Below are 17,599 nucleotides of genomic sequence, written 5' to 3'. Positions count from 1 at the left end.
CCGTGGGTCAAACAAGAACCCGGTGACACGAACAACACTGACTCCACCGGAACCGACAGGCTCTTCAGGAACAACCCGCCTTCACTTAGCTTCTGGTGCTGAGATAACCATTACCTCCGGCACGACGGACAGGAGGGTGAGGACAACAGGAGAGATGCAAGGCCCCCAGCGGCTGAAAAACGCAACTGTAAGCCACTTCTTAAAAGACTGGTTCTTGAGGGCCCCTGTTGGGATGAGCACTGGGCGTTGTATGGAAACCAGTTTGACAATAAATTTCATATTAAAAAAAAAAAGACTGGATCACGAACTGACTGAACTTCTTCCTAGTAAAATGCTGTATCCTGTAAGCATGACATCGCTTCCAGTTCCGGGGCCTCTGAGAGACCCCGGGGTGGGGGCAGAGCCTTGCGAAATCTTTAATTCTACGTTATGAAATCGTGGGGTTCTCTACTGTGTCAGCTCGGCCAAGCTGGCACTACATCTCCCAGCATCCTCCTCCCTGCGCAGCTCCGGGTTGAGAGGAACCCAGAATTTTTCAGAAGCACCTGTGAGACTTGGGAGGCAGAGGGAAGGGAAGCTGCAGCCATTAGGCTCTGGTGGTCGCCATGGCTAAAGATGGCGAGAGACAGATGCGCGGGCACTCGCGAGCACTAGTTTTGTCCCGGTTTTTCTTTCTGCTCCAGGTTTCTTCCCAAGCACTATCCCTAGCGACCAGCGTGACCCCGAGACCACCACCGGCTCGGCTGCAAAGGCAGAGGCGGTAGCTCTAAACAGGCGTTTCCCAGACTCTTTGCCACCCCCTCTCCCCCACTTCACCGTCCCACTCTGCGTGGCTCCTAGGTCCTCTGTAAGCCCCAACCTGGCCACCGGTGCTTCAGGAGGCCTGACGGGTGGTTTTCCTCGGCTCCTCCGGCTCCCCCTTTCAAGCCTTCACTTCCTCAGCTCCTCCCATAATCGTGTAAAGATTAATTCCTCTGACACGGGCCTTGTTCCACCATATTTACGGTGGCTCTGCTTCCCTGACGGAACCCTAACGGACACAGTAGGCCAAGTATTGAGCAGACAGCTTTGCCCTCAAAGACTCAGTAATGGACAGAAACCACCTTACATTTATAGCCCTGCTTTACAGTTTGCAAAGCCTGCTCACATGATTTAATACTCAACCTTGAGAGGATTAAATAAGGAAACTGAGGTTCCGAGAAGTTAGGTGGCCAAACGACACGCGCAGAGACCACTTGGAGGCAATCTGCGCTAATGAGTAACCAAAATAACTCTCTACGTGTAGAATGATTTAAACAATTCTCTGTCCAAGGACCAGAGACAGAAAAGGCTGCGGCAAGATCTATCCAGAAGGATTAGTTTGGAGCGTTCTGTAAAATTAACAGCTGCTAGCGGCCCAAGCACTGAGCAGCATCCCTCACTGCTCAGCCATTTTCAATTCTCCCCATGTTCGAACTGGCCAGGGTGGTCTGCCAAGTTCTGGGCGAACACCTGGCCCTCCTTTCAGCCTCTAGTTTCAAGAGAATGGGGGATTCACATTGGGTTTAAACTCGCATTTGTGCGTGGAAGGCACCTGAGACAGTCGTCAGTGAAATACTCCCCTACTCCTACCGTAGCCAGCTTTGTCCTCTCTATTTTACTGTCTCCGGTGCCCTTTCTCTGCTCTTTCTTAGCCTTGTCCACCCTTCTTCCCTAGCAAGGCCTCACTCAAGCCCACCCTTGACACCTCTAGGCACACTGCCAGGTTGCCATGGGTGGTGTGGACGTCCCTGCCCATCTTCCCCACTGAGGCTCAGTAAGCAATACACTGTGGTGGTCTTCAACAGAAGACTCTGGCTTCACACGCCCTTTAAGGAGAAGACTTGAGCTCTGTCAGTCTGATATTTCACACACCTACCGTGTGCTGAACCACATCACCAGGTAAGGTGACTGAGCCAACACCTAGCCAAGTGCCAGAGCTGAGGAGGCGGAAACAGTGTGGCAGCTTTGCAGAAAGGCCAGGAGGAGAGGAGTTCTCCAACAACGGGAATCCTAAGATATAAGTAAATAAAGGACAGGAGGGGCTTAAAGCATTCTAGGGAACACAGCACCTGAAAAAACAAAACAAAACAGACACCCACCTACAGCATCAGACTTAAACTCCTCCAGGTGGCATTCAAAGCGCTTCCCAATCTTACGATTTTCTCTCCCGTCCCAACCCTTTCCCCCTGGAGAGGCCCTCGGCTCTAACCCTCAGCTCTAGCCACAAAAATGCCCTTACAAATGGGTCAATTTCCCTACCCTTGCTCTCCCCTCTGCCTGAAACAAATACCCCGCCCCTTCTCTGTCAGACAAAACCCCGATGATCGACAAGATTCAGTAAGCTCACAGAAGTTCACCTGACGGAAGCCGTTCCTGATCCCCAACCTCCCCCTTCCCCCCGCCTCAGTCCCCAGCCAGAGTTGTGAATGTGCCTCTGAGGGGCAACTCGGCTCAGCCACCGCTCGTAGGAAGTTCGTGTGCTGCCCTCATAGGACTGTGAGCCCCTTGAAGGGGCAGATCGTTGCCTCCTCATCGCCACATTCCCAGCCCAGCAACGTGCCTGGTGACAGAATGACTGATCACTTCTACCTCAGTGGGCTTTGGTAAACTGGAATGTCAGAACCCAAACTGATCTTTGGATCATCGTCTAGGGGGTGAACAGGAGTTACTTCATCTCACTGATATCAGAAATGACCCCTGATCAGTAACTTCCAGAAGAGCTCTTTGCTAAGCTCAGCGCAGAAAGCAAAGAGCACAGGGCTAGGGCACCTGTCACACACAGCACCGGTCAAGAACACCGCGGGGCGGGGACCTCGGCACCTCGGGAGGCGACGCAATCCCAATATTCCAAAGCCCACATTTTGACACCTCAGGGTTATTATCACTCAGCCGTGGGGCTAGAGGAGCCAACACAGCTGGGTGCTTTGGATCCTTATAAAAGGTTCTCGTTCCAGACACAGCACCAAGGCCTAAAAAACGCACAGACAGGTACAGAGGAGACACAGGTAGTAACACACACAGGTATGGAGCATTATGTCCGTCACCTTACCTCTCCTGCAAGAGCGCCTCCGTCTAAACCAGCCCCCAATACTCTCCCTTCTCTCCACACGTTTTCGTCTCGAATGATCTCGGACACCTCTTCAACATCACCTCGCTTCCCGTGTGTGGGTCACGCCTCCACATCTAGACTGGCAGCTACAGGGGTCGAGGAACTGTGTCTACGTCCCTACGTGCCCAGAGCTCTAGAGTAACGCCTGGCACAGGGTGGAGAGGAAGTAGTAGTTACGAAGGAGGCAAATGGAGGGGCGGGCCACGGGCCGCAGGCAGCAGCACACTGCCCCTTCCCTCAGACGTGGCCAGAGCTGGCTGCTGGCCGGAGCAGGGGTGACAGGCCCGCGGGCTGTGGTCTGGACTGACCCTGCCACGGGGCCCCTGAGGCTCGCACTGGGAGTAGAGAAGCCTGCTTCTCCACGCTGTGAGCACGAGGAAGCCCAGGAAGGGAGGAGATGCCAGTTGGGGATGGGAGAGGTTGTGTCAACCCCACAAAGGGAGGAAGGGGTGGAGGTGGCGGAAAGACAATAGCCAGAGTGGTCGGTCCTCCGCACCAGCTGCCAAGGAAAAGAACTGAGGGAAACCTCCCAAGCAAGACTGGAGGCTTTCCCGTCCCTTCTTCTTCACGTGTGGACTCCATTTTCTCCTAGCCCACTCCACAACCCTCTGTCCTAGAAATGGAGTCACAGGCCAGTCCTCCAGAAATACTGTGGTAGTCACAAAAAGAGACCGCAAGCACGCGTGCAAAAGAGAGAAGGACACACAGGTCACCTCTGAATCCTGTGATTAAGGTTCCACAACACAGATTTTACATGTGCATCTCACAGAGGTGTGGTACGTGCCCTCTAGAGTACACACGCTATTTGCACACGTATATATGCAAGATATCTACAGACGTTTTCTAAGCACACACACTAATCTAATCGTCCGCAGGCTTGCATGCCTACACGCCGGGGTAAACAAAAACGGACACCGTCCCGTTTTCACGGGGCTTCCAGCTGGGGTGAGATAAAACCCCTCCTAATAAACAGACCATCAATTGATGGCTGTGCTGTGAAGGAACGTGGCTCAACGAGAGCCAACGACAAAGGAATGTGCTACAGGCAGCCTCACCCTGGATCAGAACGTGTCATCCTCTCTCAGGGCAGCAAGGCTTGACCTGAGCCCCAGAGACTCAAACAAATGGAATTAATTCCAAGACGACATATGAACAGAAGAGGGGCACTGCATACATAGGCTGTAGAGTCGGTTCCTAAGGGCATGGAGTGAGGGTGACTGGGGAAAACCATCACGGGTTCCGTTCTCACACTTGTCTGTTCTGAGGCCCGGATGCCTTCGATGAACGTGCTGGACGGGACACAGAGCTCGTGTGAGCACTGCCGTTTCCTTAGGACCAAACTCACACCCGGCCTTGGGGTTAACTCCCGTAAGGCTCGTGGATCCTGAGGCTACAACTGGGCAGTATACCCCCACCTTGCTACACCGCTGTGATATTCCGGAGATGCGCCCTCAGAGCTCCGTCCTCTGCCACTTTCGAGCTAGGTACAACACTTGAGCTGAGACTCATCCTTGTGTTTCGACAGCACGAGGTACAGCCCTTGAGCTGAGACTCATCCTGGTGTTTCGACTGCACGCTTATTTGCGGGATAAATTGTTATTAAAGCGGAGGCTCTGATGAACGGACCACGCGGTTGCATAAACCGGGTTTCCAGAGAAAAGCATCTAAAATCCCCCTTCTCTCCTCTACGAGGTATCTGTGTCTCTTATCACGTGTTAGTCCTTTGAAGAAATGTTCTGATCGACCACCTATGGGGAACATCAGTAATTGTTTTGTGAGCCATTTTCCTTGTAGGAAACAACCCAGAATAGGATTAGGGCCTGACTTACCACCTGAATTTAGCAGGCGAGCTCCCTGTAAGCCCCAGCAGACCTCACCAGCCTTATGCACGTGGGCTCTGAGCTGCTATGTGGGCACTGACAACACCTCTCAGGGTGACTTTGCTCACATTCGTCCTCTCCGCCAACCTCCCCTCCTCAGAGCTTAATATCCACATCCCCTGAGGTCTCTCGTACCGTTCCAGTTTAAGTCAGCTAATTCCCGGACGGAATGCCAACCGGCACGACACCGATCTACTCCCGCCTCCGAGACCCTGTGCGGGTCATTCTCCTAACTTGAAATGCTCTGCCTGCTCCTGGCTCAAAGTGCTTTCTAGTCCCACCTGCTCCGTGGAGCCTTTCCATAATAACAGCTCCTGGCCTCGCTTTTGTCCCTGGGATCCTGACAGCCCCATATGCACAGCTATCTAATGATTCAGCCACTTCGACGTTTCAAAAGCACCGGCGATCCACTCTGTTATAACGGGTTCCGTCTCCACGTTGGCCCCCCCTTTCCTAGTTCCTTTGTAATTTCCCAGTGTCAGAAACACAGTAAATAGTCCCTAAGTGCTGCTGAAGCACTAAAACATAAGCTCCCGAGGAAAAGCAGGAACGTCTCATACGGCAGAGTAGGGTAGCAACTGGGCACAAATCATTTATCCACAACCGCCACCACTTTGTGCAATCCAGGGGCCCGCCACATGCCAGGCTCTGGGCTAGGCACCGTGGCCTGAGCTTGAGGCTTACTGTACGGATTCCTCAGTCGAAGATGACGGACTATGGTGCCCTGTAATAAATAAGAAAACATTTGGATGTGCCAGCCTTCAGAAAATGGAAAAATGAATCGCCGTGCCCAAAGTGGCTTGGCTTCGCTTTCTGAAGTCCTCGCCGCAACAGGAGCAGAGCGGCAGCGCACTGGACAGACACCAAATCGGCTGGCACTCCGCTCTTAGGACATCCTAGGGGACGGTGCATTTATACTGCACGAGCCAGCCCTTCACCTTCAAACACATGCAAGAACTCACTCCTGGAAGGCTCCTGGTAAGCCTGGGAAAATCTCCACATCCAAGATGAGTGAGGGAGCACTGTTAGGTCAGCAGCACACATTACATCTCAAGGCAGCCAGGACGCAGCAAAGACCAAGGCCACAGCAACAACACGGAGGTCCTCCGGGTACACCCTTTTCGTTGGTATCACATCCAACGTCGTTTTTACCTTCCTCCTTCAGACTAACAGAATGAAAAGGAAGAAAGGCCCCACACACGAGAAACACATTTCTGAGCCAGTTAAGGCTCCTGATTGGAAGTGTCGGAATTTCGACTCTCTTGTCCTTTAGGCAAGTGGAAAATCCAAACTAGCATCGATATGTGGACACATTTAAAGATGTCTTTGTCTCTTCTCACTGTGGGGTGGAGACTGTTAGGAAAAAGAGAGTCTATGCAAAGTAACTGTCTCCCAGGCTCTCTCCTAGATTGGAAGGCTAAATGTGGAAGAAAACACAAGTCCCATTTCTGAGGGCTGAGACTTGATTATCTCCACCCCGACTCACTCACTAATGGCTGATTTCCTCAACAACACTTGCAAACAACCGAATCAGTAATAAGAAAATGTCCGCCATCTAGAAATGCCTAATTGGTTTTACTGTTTCTGCAACTTCTCCCAGAAAGTCCGTCTGAAGGCGCAGTTGGCCTGGTGGCTGGGATACCTCCGTGACCTCAAGAACCACAGGGAAAGATACCCTGTTTCCCAGCACGGGAAGTGGTCTGGAAGGAGGAAGCAGTTACCAACACGGACACAGAACAACAAACAATTCTCAGAGCCCTCTGGGTCCCCTGCCGTCCCTCTGTGGAAAGGTGCCAGGCAGGTGAGAGGTGAGAGGCGCAGGCTATAGACAGGAGGAGAGCTGGGGAAGATAGGCCAGGAGCCAGGGACCCCAGGGCTGGACCAAGCAGCCCATATGGCCGCCAGCAGGGGTCAGCGCGGATTCCAGCAGTTCTGGAGATGGAAGGGGGCCTTCGGGATCAGCCAGCCCAGGCCTTACTGGACTGAGGCTAAGAGCTAGTCAGCAACTTGTCCAAGGTCACAAAACTAGTGAGTGGAAGATCAGGGCCAGAATCTGCACCTGCTGTTTTAAAAGACAAGGAAACACATGTTATCACATTTTGGCTAATTGTATCAATTCCTCTGTCTGTTTTCCAACCCAGGTCAGACTCTGCATATCTGTACTGACACAGAGAAGCAGAACAGCCTACTGTGGTAACACACCCAGACTCCGGAGCCAGGCGGTGTGGGCTTGAATCCCAGCAGCTCCGCCACTGCCCGTAACCTGGAGCAGTTTGCTCCATGTCTCTGTGACTCAGTGTTATCATCTCTCAAATGGGGGTGGTAACAGCACCTGCCTCATGGGTTCTGAAGCTTGCTAAAGGACTTCATATGCGGTAAGTGCAGTGCCAGGCACAAACTAAGTGCTATGTAAGAGGTAGGGAGGAATTTCTTAGGGAGGAATAATCCCCATATTGGTTTCTCCCTGGCATACCTGCTCTCCAGCCCCCAACTCCTGCTAGTCACAGGATCCTGCCTTTTCCCTACAACACCTGGACGTGATATAATTGCCACCACAACAGACCTACGTGAACCGCGTCCTTCGTGGCCAACTGAGCGCCTGTCACATTCCCATAGAGCCCACCCCAGCTCACTTCTAGCTCTAACCCTGACCACGGCCTTTGCCTCAGACAGAGCTCACCAAGGGAAGCCAAGGCCACCAGATACATGCCAAGCTCTCTTCCAGGCCAGTGCTTCTCAAACTTTAGCAGGCATTTGAATCCCCTGGGGATCCGGTTAAAACACAGACTCTGACTCCACAGACTGGAGTGCAGGCCCTGAGATTCTCCCTGATGCCGCCAACGCAGCCGGTCCCCGAGCCCCACTTTGAGTAGCAAAGCTCTAAGGACCACAGAAAGTGTAGTGTTTGCATTTTTCTAGATTTTTATCTTCGTGACAAACCTGCAAGCAAGATATTAGTCCCACTTGACAGATGTAGAAGCCGAGGTCAGAGAGGTGAAGAAACCCGTCCGATGTTGGAGGGCTGCTAAAGGGCACATTCCAAAGCCTGATCCCTACTTGGCCTCCATGAAAGTGATTTCCGAGAGCAGAAAGAGTTTAGAAAAAGCACATGGAATACAAACTGCTGAAATCTTCTTAGCCGGTGAGCATGAGATAAAGATGGGTTATAAAAATGGCCACAAAGTCCCTGTGCTGGAAGTCCCACCTAGCAGCTGAAGGTCTAAAAGCAGCCATCAGAAAGGAGGCTAATTCCACCAATCAACAAGGAAGAAGACGTCCAGAGGAACACGGGAAACACTTTCAGTTTGTGCAGAGAAAGGGAACACACGGACAACCTCTATCGGGCATGTCTGGGGACTCTGTGACCACTCTTCAGGCTAAAAAGGCTGCAAGCGTGGCCGAGCCCATGGTTCCCATGCCACACTGCTCCCTGCACATCCCCCCTCCACCTCGCCCTTCCGTCCTCTCGGGGAGACTGCCTGGCACTCCGACCTCCAAGGCCAGGGTGCTCTGGAAGCCTCCCACCCTGCTGCCTCCCCGTCCCTGGAGTGCAGCCCCAGCAATCATCCTGTAGCAGCCCTCCACCCCACTCGGCCTGGCCTCCCAGCAGGCAACAACCTGAAAAGGTGAGCTGTGGCACCTGCTATGGCGGTCCCACTTCACTCACTCCTCGACGTCAGCGATTCCGCCTCATCCTTCACTGTTGGGTCAGAATCACAATCTCGCCATCCAAGGCTTCTCTTTGCCTTGATCTTCCTGCATTTTCAGCAGCATTTGACCAACCCCCATAGCGGGTCTCCTCAAACCCTCTCTGCTTGCTTCTGACAGAGGGCCCTCCTGGATCTTCCTCCAGCCCTGACTATTCCTTCTAGAACTCTCCTTTCCTGGTCCTGCTCCCTAGCTGCCGCCATCCCCGGCTGCATGCCCTTGACCCTCACCTCCATCATCCAGGCGGTGCTGCACCCTGTGGGGACACCACCCACCACACACCCATGCATCCCGTCCCACCCGAGGGACGGCAGACCTGAGTCAGCTCGGTTCACTGTGCAATCGGCAGTCAAAACAATGCCTGAGCCGAGGAGTGTGCACGCTCTCAGTAGTCACTGAATGGATAAGTGACCTCTCACCAGGTCACTGGACTGCTCAATTTCCACCTTCAAACAGCTCCTCCCAAGGCCAGAACAGGACGAAAGGGTTGTGGTTCACCGGTAAGAGACAACTAGCAATCGCGGTCAAACCGGAGCGCACACGGGAAGTGATAATATCTGCAGGGCCTTCTTCAGTAAACAGGGCGTCTGGTTTAGAGGCAGCTCTGACCTGTGGGCTCCGGGGGCTGAGAGCATCTGCATCATGACACTGGCTCCTCTTACCATGGCCGACAGGCTGCGAAGTTCTGGCCCAGTCCCGCTCTACATAAGGACGGAGAAGAATCGTTACCAGGACATTCTTGGCTTGGTGTCACTTCTATTTAAAAATTTTTTTTAAATGTTTTATTTATTATTGAGAGACAAAGAGAGACAGAGCACGAGTGGGGGAGGGGCAGAGAGAGGGACATAGAATCCGAAGCAGGCTCCAGGCTCTGAGCTGTCGGCACAGAGCCCCACGCGGGGCTCGAACCCACAGACCGCGAGATCATGACCTGAGCCGATGTCGGACGCTTAACCGACTGAGCCACCCAGGCGCCCCTTGGTGTCACTTCGAAGGTCTGAGAAGTAACCCAACCATCTGCACACTGCTTCTATTTCATTAGGATTCAAAGGGAGCACCCATTCTGAAATGCGTCCTGAACCCTTCAACATAATCCTGTCCTTCAGTGCCGAGAAAAATTCATCTGAGACACAGCAACTCCAGCCAGTGTTTCTCGACTCCCCTGAAATATCCCGAATGATGCAAATGCTCACGTTCCAGCTGCTTATAAAGGTGCAAAGCAGGATGCAATTAAGGTCCCAGAAACATCATACTTAAACTTGAATCATGCTGCTGAGCGACTCCGTAATCTTACACAAACACTTAGGGAGCATTGTGGAGAAATCAGCATTCGAAGAACACAAACGTGTACACGGTGCCATTATCTCTAGTCTCCGGGAAATCACATTGCCGGTCCGCAACTGCGTTCACGACCGGGTCTCATTCTGGTGCTTTGCAAAGACTCTACAGTTGCGGGGGGGGGGGGGGGGGATGATTATTCCAAGACCTAAAAACCACTGACTGTGCCAACTGCAGCACTTCGCCTTTTCCAGAAGATAAATTATGAAGCGTCTTTGCCAGTTCAAGTTATTTTCCCAAGGCAGAGAGTCATATGGCCTTGCTCCCCTGCCTTTAAGGAAGCAAGGCAATTAAACTGACCGGCTATGAAGTGCCCTGACAGGTTCCCCCCAGCTTCATTTGATATAAAGTGAGATGCAGACACACACTGCCGGACAAGCACACAGCTTCTGGGACTTCCACACACTGTGCCGACATGAAAATGTATGTTCAATCTACAGGGGGGGGAAAAACCGCTAAAACAAAATAGTCATACGAATGCCGACCGGCCGGACCGCCTTGTAAGGAGCCATCACTGACAACTAGGCTTCCTATTCAGCAGGCTAGTAAGAATAATTATAGCCAGGGCAGGCATTAATCAGCTTGGCAGATACAGGAATTCTGTTAACAAGGCTAAAATGAGTGCCAAGGAATCTCTGAAGGCCACGGCACTTCAAAGACCGTTAAGCTGGATGCATTCACTAGGTTCCTCCTGCCAGCCTTCCCCTCCTCCCGTGCTTTCTGGAGGAAGTTGCCCTTGGGTCCCTGGTGACCTGCTAAGGGTTGCAGAGTCGCCACATTTGGGAGGTGGCTCCTGCGACAGCCCCTTCAGGAATTGCACTTGGACTGCACTTGTCCCAGACCCTCCTCTGTTTGCGCTCCGAGTGTCCAAATGCTGCCGCCCTTTTCTGGCGAAACTAATCTCAAGCAACAAACAGCATAAGGTGATGGCGAACATCGGTCAACTTTTCCGTGTAACAGGCACAGTGGACTCCAGTGATCAAATCCTGGCTCCACCATGGAACAGCTAAATGACTCGGGACACGGGAAGTCAGTTTCCTCGTGTGCAACATGGGAAAAAGAACAGCACCTTTCTCAACGTATTGTGAGGATTCAGTAAGAGAATGCACAATAAAACCTGATGCTTGATATGTGCTCTAGAAACAGCAAATATCGTTACTGTCACGTGCAGACCCCTGTACAGAAACGAAAAGAACCGGGGCACCTGGGTGGCTCAGTCGGTTGAGTGTCCGACCTTGGCTCAGGTCATGACCTCGTAGTCGATGGGTCTGAGCCCCACGTCAGGCTCTGTGATGACAGCTCAGAGCCTGGAGCCTGCTTCGGATTCCGTATCTCCCTCTCTCTCTGCCCCTCCCCTCACTCACACTGTCTCTCTCTGTCTCAAAAGCAAATAAACATTAAAAAAAAATTTTTTTTTAAAAGAAACAAAAAGAACCAATGAAACATTCAGTATATGGACACACGCACATCATGCGAGTGGCTGAGCCTGGGCGGTGCAAGGGTGGGCATATTTGCTTTTTACCTTACATCCTCTGTAACTGACAGAGACTGCTGGTCCTCCCCCCCATCCCCCTCCCCCCCCACCCCCAGCCAGATCCACTCTTCTCTTCCACAGCAGCTGGCACTCCATTGCTGCCAGGCCACTTTTTCTCAGCTTCCCTTGCAGCTAGGGTGACCAGACTAAGTTCTCTTGAATGGAATGTGTACAGAAATGATGAGCGCCCCTTCCAAGCCTGGCCTATGAAACCCCCAGGTGTTCTCCTCTATGATCTTTCCTCCGTATGGGGCTGGCACGGTGATGGTGACGACCAAGCTGACATTAAGTGGGCTGAAGGCAGGGGACTGCCATCAGCCAGGGTGCCAGAACGGCTGCGAGGGGCAGGGATACTATTCAACCTTTAACATCCCCTTGGGACTGTTTGGAAAGACACTTCTGTATCGTTTGAACCACTATGCTTCGAGAATCTTTCTTTGTTAAAGCAGTCTGGCCTAATTAGTACAAAATTCTTCTATCCTATTTGAATTTTAAAATAGAGATGTAATGCTTTTGTCATTTAAAAACGATTTCGATGGATTTGCAAGTTATTCCTTTCTTTAAAGACACACATGGAGAATATCTGAATCCCTCCCCAGATCTTTGTACCTTTCACTCTCTAATCCATGCTGTGTGTTACCTCCTCAAATACATCCCCATGTTTGTGTTCCTCTCACCCTGAGAGCTTTTTTTTTTTTTTAATGTTTATTTTATTTTTGAGAGAGAGAGGGAGACAGAGTCCGAAGCAGGCTCCAGGCTCCAAGCTGTCAATACAGAGACCGACGCGGGGCTCAAACTCACAAACCACAAGATCATGACCTAAGCTGAAGTCAGCACTTAACCGACTGAGCCACCCAGGCGCCCCTTACCCTGAGAGCTTTTAATGGCTACCCATTACCCACAGATTGAGGGATATATACGTGTATTCATTCAGTCAGCCAACACTTACCAAATACCTACTATGGGCCAGGTGCCCTATTAGTAGTAAGGATACTACAGTGAACAAGATGACCATGGTCCCTGGCTCTAGGGTTATAATCAGGGTGGGGATTTAGCCCAGAAAGAGACAATTATATACAGTGAGATAAATAAGTCACATGACTGGAGAATACACCCATGAGGCCAACAAACCCAGCCCTCGCAGCCCAGATTTCTCAGCACAGCACAGAAAGCCTTCAGGACCTACCCCACACCCACCTTTCCCCTCCCACCTGTTCCTCCTCCCTCCAGCTCCAAGGAGCTTCCCTGCCCTTCCTGAAGCAGCCACACACTCTCACTCATCTGAACTTGATGCCTTCCCACAAGTGTGCATTTCCTGGAATGCTCTCCCACCCCTTCTTTCAAAATTCTAATTATCCTCAAGGCTCAGCTCAAATGTCACCTCTTCAGCAAAATCAACCCCAACCCCAAGTCAAAATTAATCATCCTCTTCCTTGCTTCCTACCAGCACATGGTTCCTCTGTCAGGTATTTCATTCTGTCTTACAGTTAGCTGTTTCATTATTTGTCCATCCACCCGCACCGACCATTCCATGAGGCATCCATCTGGGACGTTCTGTGGGCTCTAATGGGTATTCGAGAAATGCTGTATTTGAATGGATGGACAAGATGGGTCAGACGCAGGCAACAGAAGTGTAAGCCTTCTCTGCGAAGCTGAGTGGATTCTGATGTGATCACGGAGAGGCAGACGTAGGAAAATTTCATGGAGGAAACGAGTTTTAGGGGGAAAGGGAATACACAGGCGAGAGGGGAGAAGCAGGAAAAACATTCCTAGGCCATGGGAAATAGAAAGTGCAGAAGGTTCACATACATTCTATGCAAAGGACAGCAAACATTACCTAGAACGAAGTATTTGATTCAGAGAGAAAATCAGAGAGAAGAGACCACAAGGGGCATAGCAGCCTTGGAGGAAAAAATCATAAAGAACCAATGAGCACAGGTGGGACCCCCAAAAATGAACCTTCTGGACAATGATGAACTAAGAAGGGAGGTTGGAGGAAAAGCTCAACCAGGAAGATGTCAGAAGTTATCTGTGGGGGGATCTATCAGAACCTGGGCTAGTAGGATAGTAGCTGCAGAAACAAGAATGGGAAGAAGCTGGAGTCTGTGCTAGGGGAAAAGAGCCACAAAATCGAGGGACTGTGTGAACACAGAGGTCAAAAAAGAGCAGTGACAGCAAGATCGCACCAGGATGCAACACAAGAGGAAAGATGAGCTTGTTCATCAACATATTAAGTTTCCGGAGCCAGTATAGCACGGAGGGCTTCCCAGAGGTCACAACGAAGCCACAGCGAGTGCGATGCTGTAGGGCAGAGCTATCATCTGGAATACCAAGCTCAGGAGCTGTTAGAGGAAAAGGCACTAGCTGGTGACACCATAGACGTTCATGTATAGTTAACACGAAATGCCCAACCAGCACAGGATACACTGGGACACGCACAACCAAGACTTCTACAAGCTGTGCTTTCCCCGTTTCTATTTTTGCTCTTGCCAATCTCTTTTCCCCCTTTGCCTTTCCCTCGATGTAGTTACACCCAAGGGCACTCTTTTCAAACTTCCACCTGAGCCCACCATCTGAGCTGGTGCACAGGTTGTAAACTGCACAACTCTAGGGGGAGTCACTCACATTGGCTACAATGTGAATAACGACGCCTAGAGCTGTGCAGTGCACAATCTGTGCAACCAACCATGGGCGATGGCTTGGTTTGATCCTGATACATCAGTCCATTAATGAACTATCACAGCAGAGAACTTCAAGGGTCCCGGTGTGAAGGGGAAAGCCTTAGGATCCGAGACCGTACAAGGCATGCTACAAAACTAAGTGAAAGATCTGGAAGCTTTCTGCACATGGTTGCAGCTAAAGCAATATGCCTGGACGAGCTCTCTTAGGGAGTGGATTATAGAAAAAGCCTTCAAAGGTGAAGAAAGAAAACCCAGTAGCAGCTAGAAAGGCTGGCCCACCAGCAGCAGGAGTCGTGGGGGTTGGGACAGTGTGGGCCCTGGTGTCAGCAGAAAAAGGAGTGGCTGTGGAAGGCTTCCACTGGGACCTCTGCCTGTAAGTGCAGAGTAGTCATCTGCCCTGTGTGCAGCTGGGGCCTGGCTGGGACAAACACCATACACCATGCATTCTGCAAATGATTCAGATCTGCCTTCTCTCGGGGTTTGGAAGGGAACCCCGGGTCAGGTCGCAGGCCTCCTTCTGTTCTGGTTGACACAGACCAAAGGGATGCAAGAATATTAAAGAACATCAAAGCACTGGGGTCAGAACCTCAGGTACCTTGGTGGTCACTTAACAAACATATGCATTTCTACTGTTGCTAACTGCACGGTTATGTTAAATAACCCTACTATGATAATCACGTAGATTTACACGAAGATGGTGTCTGTGTGTATGGGGTAAAAGGAAAATGGAGAGAAAACACACACACACACACACCCCAAAGATTCCTTGGGTTGGGGGAAGGCTCTGGGCCAAATTATCCAGAGGCACCCAGATTTGGGGAGGGTGGAAGACAGGGGACAGGAAAGGGAAGAAAAGTAACAGGTAGGAAAAGTTGGAGAAGCCACGGCTCCCAGGTCTTTGTGTGCAAATGTGCAGCTAGGCAGCTTGAAGAAGAGCTGAAGGAAAAGGCTGAGGCAGAATATCGAGCCACCGCCAACATGACGAAGGACGCGCACACCGATTTTTCCTGTAGCGCTCTGGGCCACCCCGTGACCTTCGTAGAAGGAAGTTGGCGGATTCCCTGCCATCCCTGGAAAGGCAACTCAGCGTGGGCTGGCATGTGCCAGGGGCGATTGGGCCCGTCTCGGCTACGGCGGGGCACATCAAAGGCGCGTATTTCCGCCCCCCTCCTGGGGACGCGGCTGGGGACCGCGGGCACCTTCCGAGGCCGGGAGTTCAAGGTGAGCCGGCTCCCGGCGGCCAACAGGTAGGGAGGGCTGCGGGGCGGCGGGGGGGAAGCCGGCCACGGGCCACTCCCCCGCCCTCCCCGCACAGGTGGGGCGAGGCGCGCGGCCTGGCCGGGCCGCCCCGCCGGATTCGCGCCCCGCTCCGGGTGGCTCGGCGCCGTTCCCCGCCGGCCCGCGCCGCCCGCGTACCCCGCCGCCTCTCCCGGGAGCCGCCCGGCACCTCGGCGCCCCAGGCCGCGCGCCGCAGCTGCGCCCCGCCGAGCCTCCCCCGGGCCCCCCGCGCCCCGCCGAGCCCCGCGCGTGCACTCACCCAGCCCCAGGAGCGCCAGCAGCAGCGGCCTCGGCGCCAGGCGCCCCATGCTCGCCGGGCGGGAGCGGCTCTCCCCCGCCTCCTGCGTCCCCGCCGCCTCTCCTCCTCCTCCTCCTCCAGCTCCGGCTGCTCCAGAGTCCGCGCTCCCCCTCCCGGGCCGCGCGCCTGCTCCGCTCTCCTCGCGAGCCGAGAAATCCCAGCGCTGGGCCGTACGTGAGCCCCTCGCTCCGCGCCGCCCGCCCGCCTGCCCCCGCCCGCCTCCCGCCTCGCGCCTCCCGCCGGCCGGGCACCGGGAGCCGGGCTCCGGAGCCGCCCCGCCGAGCCGAGCGCGCAGCCCCGACCGCTTCCCGAAAGCAAAAGGGAAGAGCCGCAGCGCCCGCCCGCGCCTCCCATCCGGCGCTCTGCCAGCAACAAACACAAACTTTCCCAAGCCCCTCCCCGCTCCAGGTAACGGAGGCAGCGCCCGGCCACCCGCTTAAAGGGGAGGAGGCGGCGGAGCCCACCCCCCTCTCCCCTCGGGCCCCCGCCCCACGACCAACTTTCCTCCGACCTTTAAAAGTTGGCCTTGGAAGGACTCCGCTGGAAGCTCCATCGCTGCAGCTCTCTTCCCCGACAGCCCGCGTCCCGCCACTCTGGACGCACCCACGCGTGTCTGCTGTTCCCTCAGCTGCCTCCCACCCACTCCCACCCCCACCCCCACCACCGCTCGTCTCCAGCCCAGCACCCCACGACAAGCCGCCGGGCTCTTGCCAAACATTGTTCAGGTAGGACTTCCCCAGAGGTGAGAGGACTTTAAAGGTCACCGATTCCAACCTCTTCGTGGTACGGAGACCTCGTGTTCAGGTGACCTGCCCAAGGACTCACGGCCAAGTGGCAAGACCAGAGCCTGGATCTCACAGGCTCTGCTCACCGCCCTGTGGCCGGGTGGGCCTCTTCCCTCTCCCGGGTGCCTATGGCATTGATTAGAACACTTCCCACAAATACACCCATGGGGAAAAGACAAAAACAAAAAAAACAAGACCAGAAATCCATGTATTAATAGCTACAGTTCTTGGTATGGAATGTACTCTTAAGACTAAATGGGTGTTGCTTTAAGTGGACACAACTGGTTACCAATACTCTTTTTTCCCTACAATAGGGTTCTGAGCTTCCGATTTGAATACAAAAGGCACAGTGTTGAAAAAAAAAATTGTTAGTGTTCATCGTTTAAAACTTCACAAGGGTGATTCACAAGAGTGCTCCTATAAGGGACCAAACTTCACAAGGGTGATTCACAAGAGTGCTCCTATAAGGGACCATCGTGGCGCGCCATGCCCCCCCAACACCAAGGCCTTTCATTAATACACGCAAAACAGATCACAGATGTTAATGGACAAACTGCCCGGGTTGGGGAGGGGAACCCTGTTTTTACTCTGATGCATCATTTCCATTAACAGGTGTGTGGTTAGCCAGGTATGGACCCTTCTGAAAGGAACTCTTAAAGGAGCGCCTGGGTGGCTTAGTGGGTTAAGCGTCCCACTCTTGATTTCGGATCCAGCCTTTTGGGGCTGACAGGGCGGACAGAGCTTGCTTGGGATTCTGTCTCCCTCCCTCTTTCTGCACGCCCCCCCTTCCCCACTCCTGCATGCATGTGCGTGCATGCTCTCTCTCTCTCAAAAAACATAAATAAACATTAAAAAAAATTCATCCCCGGTGGCACAACAATATGAATGTCTTAATGCCACCGAACTGTATACTTAAACACGGTTAAAATGGTAAATCCTAGTTTAACACAATAAAGAAAACATTTTT

General features: G+C 52.8%; 1 protein-coding gene across 1 annotated transcript in view; it reads right to left on the bottom strand.

The window, feature by feature from the left end:
• PTGFRN (prostaglandin F2 receptor inhibitor) overlaps window positions 1-17,120 on the bottom strand; it is an 86,959-nt gene extending 69,839 nt beyond the window's left edge. Inside the window, exons 1-2 of the mRNA XM_027060835.2 lie at window positions 17,105-17,120; window positions 15,809-16,282 (exon numbers count right to left, since the gene is read on the bottom strand). Of these exons, the coding sequence (XP_026916636.1) occupies window positions 15,809-16,282; window positions 17,105-17,120 (490 nt within the window). The remainder of the gene's footprint in view (window positions 1-15,808; window positions 16,283-17,104) is intronic.
• Between the last annotated feature and the right edge of the window lie 479 nt (window positions 17,121-17,599).

This window comes from Acinonyx jubatus, chromosome C1, assembly GCF_027475565.1.
Source record: "Acinonyx jubatus isolate Ajub_Pintada_27869175 chromosome C1, VMU_Ajub_asm_v1.0, whole genome shotgun sequence".
In the NCBI taxonomy this organism is placed as follows: Eukaryota; Metazoa; Chordata; class Mammalia; order Carnivora; family Felidae; genus Acinonyx; species Acinonyx jubatus.
The sequence above is the reverse complement of the archived record's forward strand: the minus strand, read 5'-3'. Positions and strand labels throughout refer to the sequence as shown.